Below are 20,921 nucleotides of genomic sequence, written 5' to 3' on the forward strand. Positions count from 1 at the left end.
ACCCCTCAGCTGCCTGGACCCCTCGGCTGACTGAACCAATGCTGGACCCAGGACTGGTGAAATCTTCTTCTCTCTCCCTCTCCCGCCCCCTCTCCTTTTCCATAATGCCTACATCTTATCCCTTTAGGCATAAACGGTTGACCAGGTCTGGGACTAAGAGTGCATCCAGCCGCCCCTAGGCTCCTCTCTGAGAAGGAGCCTAGAAAGCAAGGGGGTCTGCTCTGAACCTCGTGACTCAACGGGAGGGCTCTCCTCATTGTCTTCCCCGAACTGATTCCCAAATGAGCAAGGCCTGTAGTGTATGTTTGGTGATGTACGGTTATCACATGTTAGTTTACCAACATAGTTTCATGCCAATTTTTGTTGGGAGCATGCGAATTCTTGCGGTGAGCATGCCAATTCTTGTTGTGAGCGAATAAAAGTTGAGTTTTGTGAGTTAAAGGATTCCTGGTGTTGTTTCACCTTAATCCTGACCTGGGAATCGGCAAACCTGAGTCATTGTCCTGAGAAATTGGGATGCGACACCCCCAAACCCTGGGAAGCCCTCCCCTTTAGCGGGGGAAAGACAGGGAGCAGCAGTAGCCAGCTGACCGTACGTAGGTGGTGAGGAGCAAGAACAACAGAGAGGGCTAGGGTTTGAGAGGTCTCTGGTTTTAATGTGACCTCAAATCAGAAGCGTCTTCCATCAGGAGTCTGCACCAGGGCCTGCGAGAGAGCTGTAGCCATCGCTGATGGAGCCGCAGTAGCCATCAACAGAAATGATAAGACAGTGTATCACTCCGTGCCTCAGAAAGAAAGAAAGGCCCGCCAGCAAAGGTCATAATAACGGAGCTGCTAATGAGGTAACTTCATTGCCACCCTTCTGTTGTAAGTCTATCTGTGGCAGGAGTCTGCTGCTTGGTAGGAGTCCACTGCCCTGTCCGTGTTGGCCTTCATGCGCGCTGCCAGGAGGGAGAACGTCTGTCCGCTGGAAGTGCCCTCCAGGCTGAAGAGGTGCTCCAGTAAGGAAAGACAGCAGCTCTGCCGCAGCAGCCAGGCTAGCCTCTTCCTCCTGCCACACGAGAGAAACTGCTTGGCCCGGAGGCTCTAGCTGTGCAGTGCTAAATGGGACAGGGCCGGGGGAAAGCAGGGCGGCGGACAAGCCAGGTGCACCTCCTCGGAGGAAAGGGAGCTGACGGAGGGGCGGCTGCTGGAGCGGAAGGGGGCAAACAACGAAGCGGTGTCAGGGGAAGCTGACCGCCTGAGAGGGCGTGTTGGCACTGCAGTGCCAGGGGGGCCAAGCAAAGCTGGGAACCGGCAGGAAAAGGGGTATCACCCTCTGAGCTTCCTCATCCTCACACCTCACCTCCACCTACTGCTCCTTCCCCACGTCCTGGTCCTGCCTCCAGACCCCCTGCCCCTCTTCAGCCTCTACTCCCCGTTTACAGCTCTCTGTTGCCAGCCACCACCAACCCCCTGCCACAGCCGCCACGTGCCGGCAGACGCACCCCCAGCTGCAAGCTGCTTTTGACCCAAGGGCATGCTTTGTTCCCGTGACTGCGCAAGGAGGGAGGGAGTGTGGGGCTCTGGCGTCCCCCGGTCTACCCGCACGTGGCTCCTTACTGCCTCGGTCCTGCTAAGGCCTATGTGTCAGCTTCAGGGTGGCCTCAAGCCTAGGCAGGTTGGGCCGGGATGCCTGGGACCAGGTGGGAAATGGCTCTTCCTCCCCTGGCTTCTCAGTTCTGCTTCTTACCGGGCCTCCTGCGGAAGGGAGGATGCTCTTCTGGCAACACAAGTGGCACACGGCAACTTTTCCACCTGAGACCTGACAAAGGTTCCAGTGGAGGTCTGGGGGAATTGTCTTCCGAGCAGGCTCAAAGCCTTCCTGAGCAGTTTCTCTGCCAGCTTCATGTGCCCCATATGCCAGCAGACCTGCAGAGGAAAAGGGAAACATCCCGATATGGACTAGTTGCCCAGGAGACTGCAGGAACCTCCAAGTGGCTGGAGATGCCAGGGATATCCCCTGCAACCGGGGAAGGCATCCAGCTCCGTCCCCCAGGAGATCCCTCCAGACCTGCCCGTCTCTTACCTCCCCTTTGAGGCTGAAGAAGGTGGCCTCTTCAAAGCAGGCGATCACATTTGCTTTCTTCTCCAGCGAGTTCCTCAGGACCTCCGCTTCGTTCAGCTTCATGAGGGCCTTTGCGCAAGCACACAGAGAGCAGGTGAGCGTGGGTGCAGAGCCCATGGCCAGCCTTGTCCTCCCTCATCATTGCCTCTGGCATCTGTCTTAGGAGGGCCTGTTTCTCCCCCTGGTGATGCCCGCCCAAACACAGTCACACTGTCTCAGAGCACAGACAGGCACCAGTGATCCTTCAGACTGCCTCCCTGCTAATGCCCCTTGTGCTATGGGCACAGTGCCTTGTGTCTCTTGCCACAGAAGAGGCAAACCAGAGGAAAAAGTCAGGGTCTGACCCCAGCATTTCCTTTCCGAGGTCCCGCGAAGGCACGCCCTAGTGCAACGGCCAGGCAGGCAGGCAGGCAGGACTCTGTGCACAGTGGGTGCTGGCAAGCAGGGCAACTCACCATGTAGCTGTTGGAGACATGCAGGTAGGCAGCCGCAGACTCCAGAAGGTAGTAGAAGGCTCTGGCAGCATCGCCCATCGCCACGTAGTGGCGAGCCAAAGGCACAAGCACCGATTCCACGATGGCTTTGCATTCACAGGAGCATGTACCGCTGTGCTTCCTGTTGGTCTTGCTGGGCAGCTCAGCTGTCTGTTCGCTCTTTGCCAGAAACCATCCTGCCACACTAGTCAGAGGACGGTTCCCAGGAGAAGAAGAGAGCAAAGAATACACGGGCATCACCTGTACTGCTCTTTCTCCCCACAGAGACGGCATCAGAAGCCCTTTGTTCAAAGCAGAGCACGAGGCCATGGGCACGTATGACCCGTACAGGTGCTTTGTAGGTAGGGAGAAAGAGACAAGCTTGGGCTTTCTGTCACCTCTTCCCACAGGCAAACCACTCGAGTCCCCGGGGCAGGTTTTCCCCTGCAGATTTTGCAGTGCTACTCTGTAGGAACCGGAAAGCAAGGGCTGCTCCAGTGTAGTGTGATGATGGCTCTGAGCCCACGGGCTTCCTCAAGCACTCCCTCATCTCCATGGCCATCTCCTCCCAGCTCCCACCCCACAGAAAGCCTCTTCCCTAAGCTGCAGTCACAACCGGCAGCCAAATGGCGGCGCTTCCTTTGTCTCCTCTGGACACCCTGAGCTCACTGCCTTCCAAAATCATCAAAACCGTGTCTGCTCACCCAAAATCCTCCTCCAGGAAAGCCTGCTGCTGCTGCAGAGCACCTGCAGCATCAGGAAAGAAAACGGGGTTAGACACCTCCTCACATACCACAGGGGAAGAGCTACTCTCCCTCTCCCAGCAGGCTCGCAAGGATCCTTGCAAGGGTCCCGACACACTGCCGAAAGTCTGCAGTGGCCATCCTCACCTCCTGGGCTCGTCCCTAGCAGATGTCCTCCCACCCCATCCCCAGCACAGCCCCCCTGGGGTCCTGGAGGGCCCAGGCTGCGGAGCATGGTGCACAGCATACCCTCAGGGCCGTGGGTCCTATCCCTCTTCAGCTGTTCTCCTGCCAGCACCAAGGCCTCCCAGCTGTGAGGGTCGCCCTGCTCAGCAGGGCCCTGACTGCTCCCTCCCTCCCGGGTGCTGGTGACGGTGAAGCGGTGGAAGGCAACAAAGTCCCCTTGGCCGCAGCTCTTGCATTTGTGCGCGTGCCGCTCCAGGAAGGCGGCGCACTTGCGGTGCAAGGCGACCCGCTGTCTCTCGGGCCACAGCTCGTAGGCAGCCTCCCGCAGCAGTGGGACACGGAAGACCAGCACGCCAGACTGCCGCTCCGTGGTCTTCTTGCTCGGAGAGGGTCTCTCCACACCTGCAGGGCAAAGGGCCTTTGCATCAGCCTGAGCTGGGGCCAGGCCTCAGGGCCGTCCCAGCCGGGGCATGAAAGTCGTGCCTTGGTGAGCATCCTTAGCAGCAAACCGGCGCTGCTGCACACCGAGCCTTGCAGGACGAGGCGAAAGGGCCCGCCTTGCCTTGCTGATGCTAGCACAGCCCTGGGGACACAGCGCTCAGCTGTGCTCCAGACAGGAGCTGGGGATGTTGCCGCCAGCCGAAGCAAGCCCCGGCCAGTGCTTTCTCTCCGCTCTTGGCAAGGCAGTCCCCAGCCTCCTGAGCTTCCCCTGCTGCACCACAGGGGAATCAAAGCTGAACAAAAGCCTCTCAAAGGCCCTGGGGCACTTTGGAGGGCATCTTTGATCTGGATGCCGCAGGCAACTGGGAGAGGATATCGGTGATTCCAGATGCCCTCCCGTGCCTGCGCTACGAGCAGCACTTGAAGGCAGAGGAGCAGAGGCACTTGGGACGGCTGGTGGGAACTTCCCTCCAGCGCAAAGCTAGTCTTCTTTGAGATTGACTTGTAAGATCTTTGAACAAGCCATCCCGAACCCCCATGCCTGCCTGAGCTCCACCCAGCCATTACTGGGGCAGAGGGGGGAAGTGCACCATGCCCTGGGGAGCCCCACCAGGACACAGCTGGGAGCTCCCTTGGCCTCTTTACTGCTACCACTTACCACTCCCTGCCTGCCGAGAGGTGCCTGGCCCCTTGGTAGGATCTCGGACATCTTCTGGCACCTCTGTGGTTTTCAGCCACTTAAGGATGCTGTCGCTCACCAGCATGTCCAACAAGCAATTCGTCTTGTGCCTCATGCCGTCAGGAAGGATGTGCGACAGCAGCTGGGTGGTAAACACTGGCCCGATGACAGCTGCAAACTTCAAAACCATCTGCTTCAGTGGCTTTATCCGGTCCAGCTGGGCCAGCACAATCTCTGTCAAAAAGAAGCAACACCTCTTTCTCTCTTGCCTGTTTCCCATGCTGAGGCTGGAGAGGCTGGAAAGTCTCAACACATGAAACGGGGTCGACTTTGGCCTCTTCTCCTCGGCACCGCACCTGCTGGGCAATTGCAACCCAGGGCAGGCGTCTTCAAAATGGCTCCGCACCTGTTGGAATCGCAGGCCACAAGGCCTGGGGAAGAGCGAGACGCTCCAACAAACACTCGCCCACCTGGGGTGAGGAGGGCAGGATCCAGCAGGTACATGCATCCATGATGCGCCCTACCGCAGCTGGAGTAGGCTTTTGCCCAACAGCGCACACAGAAAACAGAGAACCTTCCCCAGCGCAGAGGTGGACGCATGTCCTGGTTTCAGCTGGGATAGAGTTAACTGTCTTCCTAGTAGCTGGTACAGTGCTATGTTTTGAGTTCAGAGCGAAGAATGTTGATAACACTGATGTTTTCAGTTGTTGCTCAGTAGTGTTTAGACTAATGTCAAGGATTTTTCAGCTTCTCATGCCCAGCCAGTGAGAAAGCTGGAGGGGCACAAGAAGTTGGCACAGGACACAGCCAGGGCACCTGACCCAAACTGGCCAACGGTGTATTCCATACCATGTGACGTCCCATCCAGTACAGAAACGGGGAAGGGGGGGGGCAGGGATTCGCCGCTCGGGGGACTGGCTGGGTGTCGGTCGGCGGGTGGTGAGCAATTGCACTGCGTATCATTTGTACATTCCAATCCTTTCATTATTGCTGTTGTCATTTTATTAGTGTTATCATTATCATTATTAGTTTCTTCTTTTCTGTTCTATTAAACCGTTCTTATCTCAACCCACGGGTTTTGCTTCTTCTCCCGATTTTCTCCCCCATCCCACTGGGTGGGGGGGAGTGAGTGAGCGGCTGCGTGGTGTTTAGTTGCTGGCTGGGGTTAAACCACGACAACGCAGAACTCCCCACAGTGGCTCTCTTAACTTGGCCAGACAATACTATGCCTTTCGTTTGGTTTTCATTGTTTTGGGGGACAGGACGGGACGGGACAAAACAACTTAACAGCAGGAACGCTTTAGCATGACGTTTCTTCAAGGGTCATACAAATGGCTACGGCTAGAGAGGAGGGACAGTCGTTGACGGCTCCCCCATCCAGCTCCCCTGGCTATGGGGGGATTTCCGTGCCAATCCACAGAAAAAAACCAATGGATTTGGTTTGGATTAAGTGCCTCGAGAGCACCGTTAGCTGGGGAGCTTAAGAAGAAAATAGCGAGGGCAAAGCCGCGATCACAGCTGAGTCAGCGGCAAGTCAAAGACTTTTCCCAGCAAAGCATTTGTTTCTGTGAGAAAAGGGAGCCATCCTAGTGTTGCACCAATAGCCTTTTCTCTCCTACCTGCTGCTGGAAAGCAGCCAGCAGGCTCACAGCTGGTCCACGCCCAGGAGGGGAAAATGGCTGCCCGCAACCCCAGGCCTGTTTCTGGTTGCACTGGAGCCACCTTCCCAGCAGAGCCCCCAAGCTGAGAGGGTGACTCTGCAGCACACAAACGCCCAGCCTCCCTCTAGCCAATGCCCCGCCAAGGGGCCCCAGCACAGCCGCGAGCCGGCAGAGCGGCTCTCGGTCCCTCACCTTTCAAGGTGGTGGGCAGCACCGTGTTCTCCGGGTTCACGTCTGGTCTGATGATGCAGACCCTGCCATCATTCCCCGCGCTGGAGCTCGAGGTTGCTGCGAGGGGTGAAGCCTCAACTGCAGAAGCTGGGTGGAGCAAGAGAACACGAATAAGGCAATGTGCAAAGTAACTTGCGGCTTGCAAATGTTTCAAAATTCGCCTGAGAGGGGACAAGTCCCACTTGACGTGGCCCAGTGCAAGCGCAGGGACCTGCATGTGCTGAACGTGGTCATTAAGCACAGCAAAACAGTTCCCACTGCAAGCATTTCTTTGCATAGCCCTCCCAGGACAGACAGGTGTTCTGCCTTCAGACCAGCTTTCCCAAACAGCCCCTCAGTCAAAGCTTCTGGAGTGCCTAGGGGGCAACTGAATGCCCCGCGACAGAAAGCAGCAGCATTGCTGCCTTCGACAGGGCTACCTCCACAGCCAGGGAAATTGCCAGGGATCATGCAAAATGCAGCATCAGCCCTGGCTGTTCCCAAGGCCACAGCACTCCGGCTGGCATGGCGTGCTCGGTGGCATTGCCACCGTTTTCTTCCGTTACCAGTACCCTTGTGGGGATTTATGGTTTTGAATTCAAGTTTCCCAGGCCCGTCCCTCGCCTCAAGCTGGGGTTTGTTCTCAAGTGAGCTGGCGTTGGGCCAGGGTAAATTCCGTGCCCATTAGAACGCCTAAGAAACACTAGAAACACGTGTGCTCTGGAACCATTTCCCCTGTTGTTTTAGCCCCCCAGCCCCCGCCCCAAGAATTTAGGCCCCTCCAAGCCACCAGAACTCGCTAGCCCCTGCTTTGGCTGTCCCAACAGCAAGGCACGCAGGAGCCCACGCCTCCGCCAGACCACGTTCTGCACCGCTGCAAGATCTGACTCTGCCCAGACCCGCGGGGGAATGATGGGGCAAGACTGTGCTGCGGAGAATGCGCCACAGCAACTCGCTAGTCAGCAGCAAAGGTGCTTACTGATCAGGCTCTCCCAGTTGTCCTCTGCTTTTTCAGCCCGCCTCCGGGTGCGGAGCAAGAGCATGTCGTTGCAAAGAAGGCAGCCCAGCAGCTCCTTGCAGTAATACGGGATCCCCGAGCTTCTTTGGATCAGGAACCTGGACAGGAGCAGACGCGGCAGTGACCACCACAAGGGGAGTAAGGTGAAACACGGTTCAGGTGGGCGGCGAGTCACTTGGGCAATACAGGGTAGCCAGCATCTTTGTCACAGCTGCACCTCGCCTTTGAATGGGACAGTCCTCTGCTGGCTTAGGCTTTTGGGCCCCCCTGAAGCTCCAGCCTTCGCTCAAGTCCATGGGAAAAGAATCGTGGACAACGGCCAAAGCGCAGAGCAGCGAGCCCTGCCTTTCCTCTCCTCAGGAGCCTAGATCCTCTCTGGCAGCAGGGCAGGCCTCTGCCCCAGGGCATCTCCCCCACAGCCCGGCCACCTAGACCAAGGCCTTTTCACAGCCCAGCCACGCCTGGGCTCAGGACTCTTCCTCCCTTCCTCTCTGTGCAGCCGCGAAGGGCTGACACCTCCCACGCTCTGTGTCTCGGCAGTGGCCCACTCTCAGCTCGCGCCTGCCAGGACAAGGCATAACAAGCAACCCAGCTCCTAGAGTACTCCCTAGAGTCGGTGATGCTTCTAGTGGCCCTGCGCTCCCTTTCCTGGGGGCTGATTCCCGTCCGTGGTCTGCATAGGTTCAAGCCCTCAGGAAGAGCTCCCCCGCCTCGAACTTACCTCGCTAGATCCCTGGAGATGCTGTCCACTCTAAGGTTCTGGCAGACTGTCTGCACCACAGCTGAAGGTTTCAGCTCATCCAGACGAAGATAGGTGATTTTCTGGGACGTTGTGTTGTCTGCTGCAGCTTTGCAAAAGCCCTCTGTTCTTGCGTAGCCCGGCGCTAAGCTCATGACCATGAAGTAGGAGACATTTCGGAGCACGGGTGACATGATACTCCAGGAGGCAGGGTCGATGAAATGGGCATTGTCGATGACGAATATGCCAAATTCTCCTCCAATGGTCTGAAAAAAAGCAGGATGTTCTGAGGGCAATCCAGTGGAATCCCAAGTATCTTGCAGGGGAGGAGATTGAGCCTCTGTCTCTTGAGAGGATGCTCGGAAGTCTCTCCCCAGCCACTTCCCTGCTCAGAAGCTTACTGACTCTTAATTTCTTTGAGATTTTAAGGTCACACCTAACACCACCTGACCTGCAGAAGGAGGCAGCTTGGGCAAGGGAATGCAGAAGCCATTGCTCCTTGTCCAGGGTACACTTGACAAGAGGAAAGTTATGGGGTGTGTTTGTGGGGCTGCGGGGGGGGGGGGGGGGGGGGCGTTCCTCAGGCCCTGAAGGGCGATGGCCCGGGCGTGTGGTCCTCCCACCCGCTCACACTGCTGTGGTGCAGAGCCCGCAGCCAGCAGGCTTGTTTTCCTTCTCTGACCCAGGAGGAAGAAAGGAAGGAGAAATGCTCACCTTCTCTAGCACTTTTGCCCAAGTCGAGTGCAACTCCTTTTTTCTTTCAATTCCACGCATCTCGCGAACCTTGTCCGAAACGGGAAACTGGCCAGAAAAGCAGAGTCAGGGAGGAGCATCGCTCTGGGGCTAGGCACACGAACCCACCAAGCAAGACCGCAGAGCAAACTGCCTCTGCTGGCCTCAGCACCTTACCTCTCCCCAGCACAGGTGCAAGGAGCCACAGTGGGGACTTCACCTGGAGCCTAAAGCAGAGGCCCTCTGCTGAGGGTCGCTGGCAGAGCTGGGGCTTGGGGGTGGGCTGAAGAGCTGGTTCTCTGGCTGTAGGACACTTGGGCTGGCTGGAGCAGACCACTCGCCCAGCACCAGCCTCTCTCCAGTGCCACTTCCAAGGTGCTGAACAAGGCACCGGGCACCACCAGACGCAGCGTGGGACATGAACTCACCCCAGAAAGGGAGCCCCCCAGGGCCCAGGAATGGGAAACCTGTGCTATGACCCCCACGATTCCCAACCCTGAGCTAAGGCACTCCCAGCAGCGCGCCCACACAACATCAGACCCAGAAAAGCTCACGAGAAGGCCTTCTCCAGGGGGCCAGAGAGGCCTCTTGCTCTCACCTCGACAAGGAAAATGTCATTGAGGAGGCAAAAGCTGCTCTCTTCAATTGTCCCGCGGAGCACTGTCTGCAGCGTGCGCTGCCTGGCACCGCAGTGTTCACAGTCCTGGAGGCCCAGGGCCCTGGCCATCAGCGTACGGATGGCACAGAAGGACTGCCTCACGTTGACCTCTAGCAGTTCCATGGCAACTACCCTGCCGTGCAAAAGCAAAGGGGACTGAGATCCCCAACAGCCCAAGCCTTCTAAGACAAAAGGGGTGCAGATGCCCTTGCGGGGGGGGGCTCGTCAGCCACTCGTCTCAAAGTGCTTCCCAGAGGAGGCCAAGCTTTTCGCTCCTCATACGAGAAAGGGCACAGAGGGGCAGTTGCTGCCAAGCCACCGGGAGAGCCGGGTCCAGACTCTTGCGTCTCCCCAGCGCCGGCCCAGGTCTCGCTACGTCCCCCTGCAGAGGAACTCATGGGGCTAAGGGGCAAGGATGGAGCAAGTGGCGGGTTTGCCTTTGGGCTCCAGACCTTAGCAGCCTGCTTCCCAGACCACAGGAAGGCTTTTCTGCCCCAGTGCTCCTTCTGGGAAACAGGCAGAGGGCAAGCAGGGCTTCCGAGACAGGCCACCCTGCTGTCTGTTGGGTCTGGAGGCAGATGAAAAGCATTGGGCTTGGGCTCTTTCTTTCTATCTGTGCCTGGCCCAGAAGTGAAGGAGGAAAGGGCATGGCTCAAGAAGCCACCTCCAACTCCCCAGAGATGTAGAGGCGGGAGCAGAGCATGCAGGTGCTCCTAGGGAGGCTTTCTCGAGAGGCTGCAGTCCAAGGGCCAGGCGCACCGGCAGAGGGGACGGAATGTTCTATGCCTGCCAGGTGATGGGCAGGGGCAGCGTCCCAAAGCTAGAGGTCAAAAACCTGTACCTGTGGCCAGCAGCCTGGCCTAAATAGGCCAGTTCGGTAAGTAAGTGGCTCTTTCCGGAGCCCATCGTGCCCTCAAATGCCAGGATGTGCCTTTGTCCTAAGTCCTCATAGGCTTTCAAGCAGCTGCCAAAGAGGTCAATCTCCTTCTCCCGACCTGTGAAGACAAACAAGAAAACCAGCTGCTGGGTGTGCTGAAAAGCAGAGAGATGTCACTTTGGCTGGCACCCTCCACCGCAGTTCCCTGTCCCGCCACCACTTCCACCAGCCTGCCTACAGCCAGGCCTCCTTCCTGCCCTCTCATCCCAGCTTTTTTACCTCTGCCTTCCTCAGAGCGGGAGGGGGCCCGCCTGCCCCACAGCGCAGCTCCTATGCCTTCTTCCCCGTCCCACCACCCTCTGCCCTCCCACAGGCACAGAGGTTCAGCTGGCCCCATGCAACTCCCCGCAGTGATCCAGCACAAGACTGGAAGAGATGATGCGAGTCGCTGCAGCATCTCCTTGCTGTAGCATGAGCCACAGGGCACTTCCTGGTAGCCGAGGCAGCATCTTCAGTGTCTTTTGGCTGGGCTAGAGTGAATTTTCTTCAGTGATAGCTCCTACGGTGCTCTGGTTTGGATTTGTGACCAGACACGGCTGTTGCTAACACAACGCTGTTTCGGTTATTGCTGAAGAGTGCTTGCACAGCGTCAAGGCCTTTACCATTTCTGACGCCGCCCCGCCAGCGAGCAGGCTGGGGGCGCACAAGAAGCTGGGAGGGGGCACAGCCACGACAGCTGACCCCAACTGCCCAAAGGCCTATTCCATACCATATGATGCGGTGCTTGGCAAGAAGAGCTGGGGGAAAGAGGGAGGAAGGGGGGACGTTTGGAGTTAAGGCGTTTGTCTTCCCAAGTCACCGTTACGCATGATGCAGCCCCGCTTTCCTGGAAATGGCTAGACACCTGCCTGCCGATGGGAAGCAGGGAACGAATGCCTGATTCGGCCTTGCATGCTTGCACAGCTTTTGCTTTACCTATTAAGCTGTGTGTGTCTCAGCCCAGCACTGTTCTCACTTTTACCCTTCCGATTCTCTTCCCCATCCCACTGGGGGGAGCGAGTGGCTCTGTGGGGCTGAGCTGCCTCCCGGGGTTAACCTGTAACAGGGCCCAAAACCTCCAGCAAGACACCGAGTGATTAAAGGCACCCCGTGTGTCCTGACGTTTCCATGTCTACGCCCAGATGATGCCAAGAAAGGATCTCTGAGGAGTACAAGGGGGAGAACCCACCACCGGAACTCTCCGTCAGTCTGGCAGAAGGCAATCTCTTTCCTGATCCCAAAGACATAGCCCCCAGGTGTGAGCAGCTCCGTAGCTGAAAGGTACCTTCGTACCAGGTCTGGAGCACGGCAAGGCAGCACCAGGCGCCTCACCCTGCTTTCCACCCCAAAGAGATCAACCAAGTAGGGGCCAAGAGAGGCCGCACTTCCTTAGGGCCGCTGCAGGCAACACCATCCCCGGCAAAAGCTTCTCCCTTCCCAGCATGGCACTAAAAGTTACCGAGGGGAAGAAACTGGGCTTCAGAAGAGCAAGGCATTCTCCACCTACCCAGTAAGGGGGCGTACTCTGACCTCTTCTTGGCAAGACCCATGCCAAATATGCTAGAAGCAGGGGAAAAGAAAACACAGGTCAATTAGCTGGTGAGAAGCCAGGGGACACAGAGAAGCAGCCTGGCGTAGAGGGGCAGGATGTGCTCCTCGTGCACCTGCTTTTCTTCCGAGCAGCATGTTTTCCCCTGTATGCACCCCCACCCATAGTTCAAGCTGCACGCTAGGACAGCTTCAAGCATAAAGAAGCCCAACGGCCATGGCAGGACAGGAGAACGTATCAAGAGTCCACCACCAGAGGCCAAACCAAGAGACATCGGAGACATGTGAAAGGAGCCAGGGCGTGCTGTTGGCTAGCACACGCTGGCAAAGAGAAACAAGTGTCTTGCAAAGGAGGACTTGTGTCACTCAACGGGTTGGGATGCCAAGCACCTTAGCACCTTTGGCTCAAGTCCTCCTGTAGTTTCCAAGAGATGGCAATGTTAACATTCAAACCGTCATCCAAAGAGAAGGTCAAATCCTGGCCCAGAGGAAGAGCTGACATTTCAGCAGGAAGACATGAGGAAGAGTGTCCCCATGGTCCACATTTCCCCATGGGAAACAGGCTGGCCCAAAGCTTCCTGCTCGGAAGCAGCCGGGACAAAAACCTCCTTGGGTCAGCGTTACCAGGGCACGTGGTGGAGCAAGCACAGTTGAAAGCCATTTGGACAGAGCCTGCAAGGCCAGGTTGTGTCTGCCAAGACAGGCAAACCTTCCCCATCCCTGTGGCTTCGCTCCTGCTCTCTTAGCAGCAGGAGACAGCAGGGGAGAGAGGCAAAAAGCCTCCCGCGCCAGGGCTTCTCACCGTCTCAGCCACAGGCAAGGGAGACCAGCTTGGTCTCTCTCTGCCTAATTCCTCTTTGCTGGCCAAGGCTGCACCCTTGATGCCACAATCCCCTCATCCAGCCCTCTCAGAGGTCACTCACCTCTTCTTGGTGATCCCCACATATTGATAGACAGTGCCAGGACGACTGAGGCCTTTCATCTTTCTCTCCGGCAGCTCCTTGAAGTAGTAAGGGGGCAGCCGAGAGGAGGCGTAGGTCACTGCATCACAGGACACCAGCCCAGGGTAGTGCACCATCATCCGGGCTGCCAAATTCACCTTGTGGCCAAGGACTGCCAGAGAGAGAGAGAGCGCGCGTGCGTTGACATCTCCGTGCGACCTGCCCCGTGGCGCCCTTCCAGGCCAATGGCTGCCTCACCTCCAGCACAGGCCAACCCCACAGCGGGATCAGCAGAACCCAGGGGAACAAACGGCCACAGAGCCCATTCTCCTGCCACGGGCCAGGACCCGCACTGCCTGGGCCGCTCCTGACCGGCTGCTGGGAAAGCCCTCTCCCAGCCCGCCTTCCTCTTCCAGAGTGCTATGCTTAAGCAGGCCCACGCCAGCCTCCCGCGCCTCAGACGCACGCCTCCTACCTGTGTATTCATGCCTCAGAGGGTGGCCGGTGACTCCGCAGAACACCGTCCCACTGGTAACTGCAACAGACACCGCCCTGGCACACAGGGAAACAGCGCAGCTTCAGCAGCGCCCCAGGCGCAGTCCTGCCCGCCCAGATTCATCCCTTCCCGCACCTCCCCTCGGCGCTAGCCTGGGTCACCCGCCATCCTGTCCGGCCAGCGTGGGTCTTGGGGACGTGGAGAGCTCAGGGGCGCAACATACCCACGTTGCAAGGGACAAAGGACAGGGGTAGAGCGCACGTGGGATGTTTTGGACGCTTCCCCTGAGGCCACATTCCCTGAGCTGCAACCTGCAGAAGGCCACAGCCCTCTCGTGAGCAAAGAGGGAGGGAAGAAGGCACCCATGATGTCACTGCCTGCGATGGCAGCAACCTGAGATCAGGTGGCTGGACCCCATCCCGTTCGTGGGCCAGTCGCCCAGAAGGGCCTGCCTCTGGCACCAAGGAGCCTCTCGCCCTTGCAAGGGCTCGTTCCAGCACGGTGGCTAGCAGGGTGTGCTTGGAGGGACTCCGCCTGGCTGCCGAGGGCTAAGCCCGGGGCTCGCCTGCCACCTCTCAGGGCACTGGCCTCCTTCCTCCCAGGGACGAGGCAGAGCAAGCTAGAAGACGCGTCTCTTTCTGGGAAGCCCCCTTGCACCATCCCAGGCAGCATGCACCCCCACCACACGCTCACTTTGTTTCCATGAGCATGGTGGAGCAGGAATTGAAGATCTGAATAGCACTCTGCAAGGCATGAATGCTCTCGTAGGGCAGCTTTTCTCCGCCGAGGCCAAACACACAGAGGAACGTGCAGCCCTGCCAAGGACAGATGCAGCACATCTTGCTACAGTGCCTAAGAGGGAGCCTCTCCCTCTTGCTCACCGCCCACCCTCTCAGGGTGGGGGGAAGCGATTGCTCCCACACACTCACTTTATCAAACAGGACGATTTTGTTGATTTCGCCTTTGTGAGGACAGAGGATTTCCAGCATCATCCTGCTGGCATCGTGGACGACGGTGTGGACGGCCGCTGCGTTGATACCTGCAGTCAACTGCAGTTGGACGAAGAGGCTGGTGACTGGCCGTAGCTCAGAGAAGAGGTCCAGCGGCACTCTGTCATCAAGCTGGAAGACAAGAGCACGATGGCTTCACCAGCCTGCTCTCCCGGGGGCTTACTCCCCATACCAGATACCGAGGGAGAGCAGGCATACTGGCAATAGCAGGTACTACCCGAGGAAGGGCTAAATCCTCCTCTCGGTGCAAATGGCGGGCAGGCTGCCCAGCCTGTGGCAGGCGGATACCGAATCGTTAACGCAAATGACAAAGGAGAGAAAGTCGCTCCGGTAACACCCCATCCTGGGACAGGTATGGACATGAGGGGCGACCCGCAGGGATGCTCTGGGGACTTCCTTTATCCCACTGTCACTGTCAACCTCCCCTTTATCCCACTGTCACGACCGCAGCACATCCAGAACCGTACCCACAGAAAAGACAGACAGACAGAAGTCTGCCTCCCACCACCCGTATCTCTCTGAGAACAACACACGCAATGGTGCAGCACCAGTGCCCCCTGGCTCAGTTTCCCCGCGTTGTCGTCTCAGGGTGCGTTTTCTTCTGTTTGTCTGTTCTCGTGAGAACTCCATCTCTGCAATGCACCACTTCTTCTGCCCTCCAAAAATGCAGCCCCCAGCAGTGGTGGCCTGGACGTACCTTCCTGAGAGCAGCTTCTGATATGTACTTGCTAAGCATGTCGTGCGCATTAGGGCCGCTGGGCAGGGGAAGAGCGGGCCTCATGGCACCTGAGGAGAGAAAAAGCAGGTGGTTGCTGGGAGGATGGGACTACGAGGTGTCGGAAAGCAGGGGCTGGCACTGGAAATGGGGGAGAAAGAGTCTTCTGCGTTTGCTCATGTTGCCACCTCCAGATGCTCACGGCAGTGCTGTCCCCTGGAGGGAGAAGGCAGCAGCAGCCACTGCCCCAGCTGATGCACAGGAGGGCCAAAAGCATGAGTGCTAACCGAAAGGAGGAAGAGGGCGGGGGTGGTTCCTCTCTGGCCCCTGAAGCAGCCAGGCCCCACCTTTCCAGGCAATCCGCGAACTAGGTGAAGTTGGCACTCACCTTCCCCTTCCAAGCGGCGGCTCCTTGGGTGTTGCACAAGCTCGCGTAAAGCGTCTTGGCATTCTGACCAAGACATCCGATCCATGCCTGTAACCTGAAGACACACGGCGTGAAGGCACTGCCACTGGCCTCCCCAGGAGTCCCAGGGGACAAAGCCCGCCCTCCACCGTCACTGCCCAGAAAAGGGGAGAACAAGCCCACCTGGCTGGATGGGACAGCAGTGCTTCCTCAGAAGCACCGGAGCTGGGCAGGCATCATCCAAGCATCCCCCAGCTGTCAACCACAGCGCCATGACCCACAGAGGACATTGCTGGTGGGGCCAAAACCCTCCCAGTGCCTCCCGATCCCTCAAACCAAGCAAGCCCAGCCCACCGTTACCCCTGAGATGGAAGGACAAGAGCTTCAGCTGCCTACCCACTTCCACAGCCCCAACTCTCTCCACATCCAGCTCCTCAGCCTTCTGACACCTCCCTCCTTCATGTCCAGGTCTGGGTCCTCAAAATGGCTCTACAGGCCATCCCATCCACCTACCTTCACAGCTCTTTTGCCTGCAAGGCGCCTGGTCCTGAGCCGGTGCTGCTCACAGAGCTCCCAGGAGGTGGCCGAGAGGATTACTTCACCTGCATTCGCAAGCTCTTCGGCCTCACGAACTTCATCCAGGGCCTGGCCACAGATCAAGAAGTACTGCCGCCTCCTGTCTCCGACTAGCAGGAAGTCCATGGGCCCTGCAGAGATCCCTGGTGAGAGAGAGAGGGAGAAGCAGCACTGACACAGGGAAGATTTGGAGCTCTACAGCCCCCAGCATCTCAGCTGTTCAGAACCTAATCTGAAGCCCAGTGGGGAGGGCATTATGGAAGGGGAGGGCATCCTCCATCCTCCTCAGGGGCATACTGACACAGGTCCCTGAAACGGGTGTCTAGAAAGAGGCAGTGTGTTGAGAGTGCCGGCTGTCTTAGCCAGCTGCCTGCCCAGAAGCCCAGCAGCCTGCCCAGAAGCCCAGCAAACCAGGCGGGCTTGGTCACTGCCTGCTCCACCAACATGCAGGCAGGTTGTAGCTGTCTGCTTGAGAACACACGACAGCCTGCCAAAGCCCTTCCCAGAGCCATGTGCAAAGCAGCTCCCCTTTGCTCTTTGTGAGAGGCAGGGGAGAATCCAGCAGGGCAAAGGATGCAGAGCTGCCCCCACCTGAAAAAATGGAAAGATAACTACCTCCCACAGACATCTGTGCTAAATCAGACATTCAAGGACCCTCATACTTGATCTGACGCCCGCTTTGCCTTTAAGCTTCCTCTGCAGCTGCAAACGCACGCAAACCCAGCAGGCCTGGTCTCCCATCCCCGCCCAGACTACGGCTGGCCCCTTAAATGCTCGCAGGAGATGCTTTCCTTTGGCACTAGCCCCAGTACGGATCCCCCCATTCCCTGCCAGCGAGAAGCACCCCGTGCCACAGCGCCCGTACCTATCTTCAGTCGGACCTTCTGACCCACGTGCGTGTCACGATTCCCATACTTCCTCTGGATCTGCCGGCTACATTGCAGCACCAGGCTGATGGTCTTAGCCAGCTCCTGGGATGGTGCTCTCCACAGCACCAGCACAGCATCCCCTGGGGAAAGTGAGGGAAAGGTAAAGGCTCTGCTGAGACCTGACTCTCCCCGACCTACACTCAGCAGCAGGGACAGCAGAAACCGGCCGACGTGCTGAGGAAGATGGGCCCGTGGGAGGGCATCGTCCTGGAGGGCCAAACCCTGGGCACCGGCACACCGCTCCTCTCCCGGGCCAGCCACGGCGGCCGACAGCCGGCAGCGGTGGCACCCCCTGCCCCGAGCGCTCCTCTGCAGCTGCAGCACACCAGGGCCGCCTCCTCCCCTCGCAGCCTGGCAGCCCGAGCTCCGCCACCACCAGGGCCTCCCTGCCCCTCACCACCCCCCCGACACACACCTTTGGCTGTGCTTTCTAGGGGGTCTCCTCCTCTCAGTGCTTCCTTGCCCCCACCCCCAGCCCAGGGTCCTACCAGCAGGGGCAGAATGAGGGAGGCCACAGCCCTTGCCAAAGCCAAACCGGAGGCAGGCAGGCCCAGGGAGAAAGAGAAGCCTGGAGAAAGGGCACTGCACGGGGGGGGCGTGAGTGGCCAGGAAGCTGGCTCAAGGTGCTGCACAGAGCCTCTTGAGAAGGAGAGCACAGCAAACGGCCGCCACAGCGCTTAAATGCCGCAGGTCAGCACACGTGGGCATCCTCGTCCTGCGTACATACCAGCAAACTTAAAGATGTCTCCTCCAAAAATCAGCATCTCTGCGGACAGAGAGAAGGAAAGGAAGAGTCACGTGGGCACCTTCTTCCAGAAGCCACAGAGCAAGCCCCTCTACCCCGAGAGGAGCACCCAGGTGAGGGTGCACCGTGGGGCACAGCTCAGGAAAGCACCGCTCTGGCCTGCCTCCCAGGCTCACAGGGGCCACAGCCCTGGTACGTGCACAGCAGGCAGGGAGGCAGGGCTGCGAGCTGCCACCAGATCTCAGAAAGGTGGAGGCTGGAAGGGACCTCTGGGGTCCATCTGGTCCAACCCTGCTGCTCAAGCAGGGCTGCACAGAGCCAGCTGCCCAGGACGGTGGCTAGATCATTTTTTCAGAGCTCTAACGAGGGAGACTCCACAAGCTGCCTGGGCAACCTGTGCCAGCGCTCAGTCACCCTCACACTCTAAAAGTCTTTCCTGACGTACAGAGGGAACGGCCTGTGTTTCAGTGCATGCCTGGGGCGTGGCCTCTGCTCCTCACACTGGGCAGCACTGGAAAGAGCCTGGCTCTGTCCTCATTGCACCCTCCCTTCAGGTTTTAGACACATTACTAAGATCACCCCCCAAGCCTTCTCTTCTCTAGGCTAAACAGTCCCAGCTCTCTCAGCCTTTCCTCGTAGGAGAGATGCTCCAGACCCTTCATCATCTTTGAGGACTCTCTTGCTTTGCTCTACAGGTGCTGCCAAAGAGGTGGCCACAATGTGCTCACGGTCAGCTTAGAAGGGTCAAGATGTCCCCCGTGAAAAGGGGCTCGTGAGGGTGTCACAGACACACACACACACACACACACACAGACACACACACGTATATCAGCGCCAGCATCCTCAGGTCACTCGCGTGCTGGCGCTTGCTGGATGCCCCCAGCCTGCTCTGGGCACTAATGCATCACCGAGCCGGGTGTTCATGCCAGAAGCACAGAGGAAGCTGCTGAGAAAGCGGGTGCCTCCTCGGCCACAGTGGGGAGCAGAAAGGACCTGTGCCGGTCTTGATTCACCAGGACACCCTGGCTGTTCCTGCAGGCCACAGAAAGCCCCAGCCCTTGCAAGGAGGCAGGACCAGGCTGCCCAGCATGTCCACCTCCACCCTCCATGAGCAGCCTCACGGCCCGCTGCCAGACAGTCCCGCGGCACGGCTCTTACCCTCCAAAATGTCACACAGGTAGTCATTGAGGGTTTGCGCCAGCTCATCAGTGCCTCTGTCTGGGCCGCTCCTCTGGATGAATTTCTCTGACAAAGCAGTGAAACCTGTAACAGGGACACCCAGAAGTCAGGAAATGCCCACGTGGGCCAAAGGACCCGGCAGCCAGTTCCATGCTGCCCGGCCCGAGAACCTGTAGGTCACACCTTCCCACGCGCTGGCTCAGTGCTGGCGGGTGGCAGCGGTTGACTGCCCAACATAACCCGTCCCCCTCTCTTTGGGCATCCCAGCAGAAGACCTCAGCAGTGACAAGACGGCCACTCTGTCTGAGGAGCCGGGGCAGGGCTCCAAAGGGCCTAGTGTGGCCCAAAAAGGCTCCTGTCCGTGGTTGCTCCTCCCTGCTCCCCCCACCTGAAATATCCACAAAGAGCAGCACTCCGTGGACAGTCTGAATGGGATTGTCACTCCTGAGACAGTCCTCAACAATGAGACTGGGGAGGAAAGCTGCTGCTTTCTCCAGCTGTGAGTGGTAATGGTTCCTCTCCCAGGCAGAAGCCATCATCAGCGCCCTGTGGCACACGGGGTACCTCAGGAGAAGATGGCCGTGCCCAGCTGGGAGGACGAGGACCTCACCACACAGTGCGACTTGCACACTGAGCCCAGGGCCTCTGTGCGCGACAACTGGCCCTCCGCCCTCACGGCGGTGGTCACAATCACCCGGCAGTGACCTCCTCCGTAGGTCATCACTTACTTACCCATCCTCTGTCCTCAAGCAACACAATCAGCTAGCAGCGACATCCTCTGTATGTCATCGCCTGCTGAGCAGCTGCCGCCGTGGCCCAGTCTCCCTCCTTGACGCTGAGCCGCTGACTCGGAGGCAGCCAGCGCCACCCCACTTCTTGGAGGACAGTGCCGAAGGGAGGCTTGCGCAGCGACCCGTTGCTGAATTTGCAGCGACCTAACTAAGGCCTTGCACCCTAAGAATGGGTCTTTGGAGGCTCCAAATGAGGCTTCGTACCCTAAAGGAGGAGTTTGGCCCCTAAAATGAGGCTTCGGGCCCTCCGGATGAGCATTTGGACCCTCCAAATTGCAGACTGGATCCCAAAAAGGAGGCTTTGGAAGCTACAAAATGAGGCTTGGGGCTCTAAAAGTGGGGGTTGTACTGTAAAAGGGGGGGGTGGACCTTAAAAATGGGTATTTGGACCCTTGAAATGTGGCTTCAGGACCCTAAAGATAAAGGGCTGGATTGTAAAAATGATTCTTTGGACCTTGAAAATGAGGCATTGGGCCCTGAAAATCAGGTTCGGACCCTCAAAATTTGAGTTTAGAGGCAAGGTTGTGGATCCCGAAATGAGGCTCTGGAGCTTCTAAATAAAGCTTTGGACCACCAAAATGAGGATTTCTTAACAAAAATAAGAGTTGGGACCCTAAAATGAGTATTTGGACACTCAAAATGAGGCTTTGGGACTGAAAAATGTGTATTCGGGCCTTATAAACGAAGCTTTGAACTCTACAAAGTGGCTGTCAGTCCTAAAAATGAAGGTTTGAAACCTAAAAATGAGGCATACTACCCTAAAAGAGAGATTAAAACCCTAAAAATGAGTCCCTGGGCCCAAAAAGCGAGGCTTTGAACCATAAGAAGGAGGTTTTCAACCCTGGAATCGAAGTTTTGGACTCTAAAACTGAGGCTTTGGGCCCTAAAAGAGGGGTTTGGAGCCTAAACATGAGGGCTTGGAAACTCAGGATGCAGCTTGGACCCTCAAAGCAACCGGCTGGATCCTAAAAGTAATGCTGCTCTATAAAAATGAGATACCTGCTCCTGTGCATGTGGCACCC

The 20,921-nt window shown here is 57.8% G+C and overlaps 1 protein-coding gene across 1 annotated transcript; it reads right to left on the reverse strand.

The window, feature by feature from the left end:
* Positions 1–841: 841 nt before the first annotated feature.
* Positions 842–19,214, reverse strand: LOC128136617 (adenylate cyclase type 10-like; the record flags this gene model as incomplete). The annotated part of the gene is made up of 23 exons (XM_052776540.1): positions 842–1,051; positions 1,733–1,911; positions 2,069–2,176; positions 2,563–2,777; positions 3,573–3,911; positions 4,609–4,863; positions 6,483–6,608; positions 7,480–7,616; positions 8,240–8,523; positions 8,972–9,058; positions 9,588–9,780; positions 10,489–10,642; positions 12,071–12,123; positions 13,035–13,224; positions 13,528–13,604; positions 14,242–14,363; positions 14,478–14,669; positions 15,256–15,344; positions 15,662–15,755; positions 16,193–16,398; positions 17,121–17,264; positions 17,912–17,950; positions 19,088–19,214. Coding segments are annotated over 23 exons (3,588 nt in total), but the record flags the coding sequence as incomplete, so codon positions are not given.
* Positions 19,215–20,921: the final 1,707 nt, after the last annotated feature.

Source organism: Harpia harpyja, chromosome Z (assembly GCF_026419915.1).
Source record: "Harpia harpyja isolate bHarHar1 chromosome Z, bHarHar1 primary haplotype, whole genome shotgun sequence".
NCBI lineage: Eukaryota > Metazoa > Chordata > Aves > Accipitriformes > Accipitridae > Harpia > Harpia harpyja.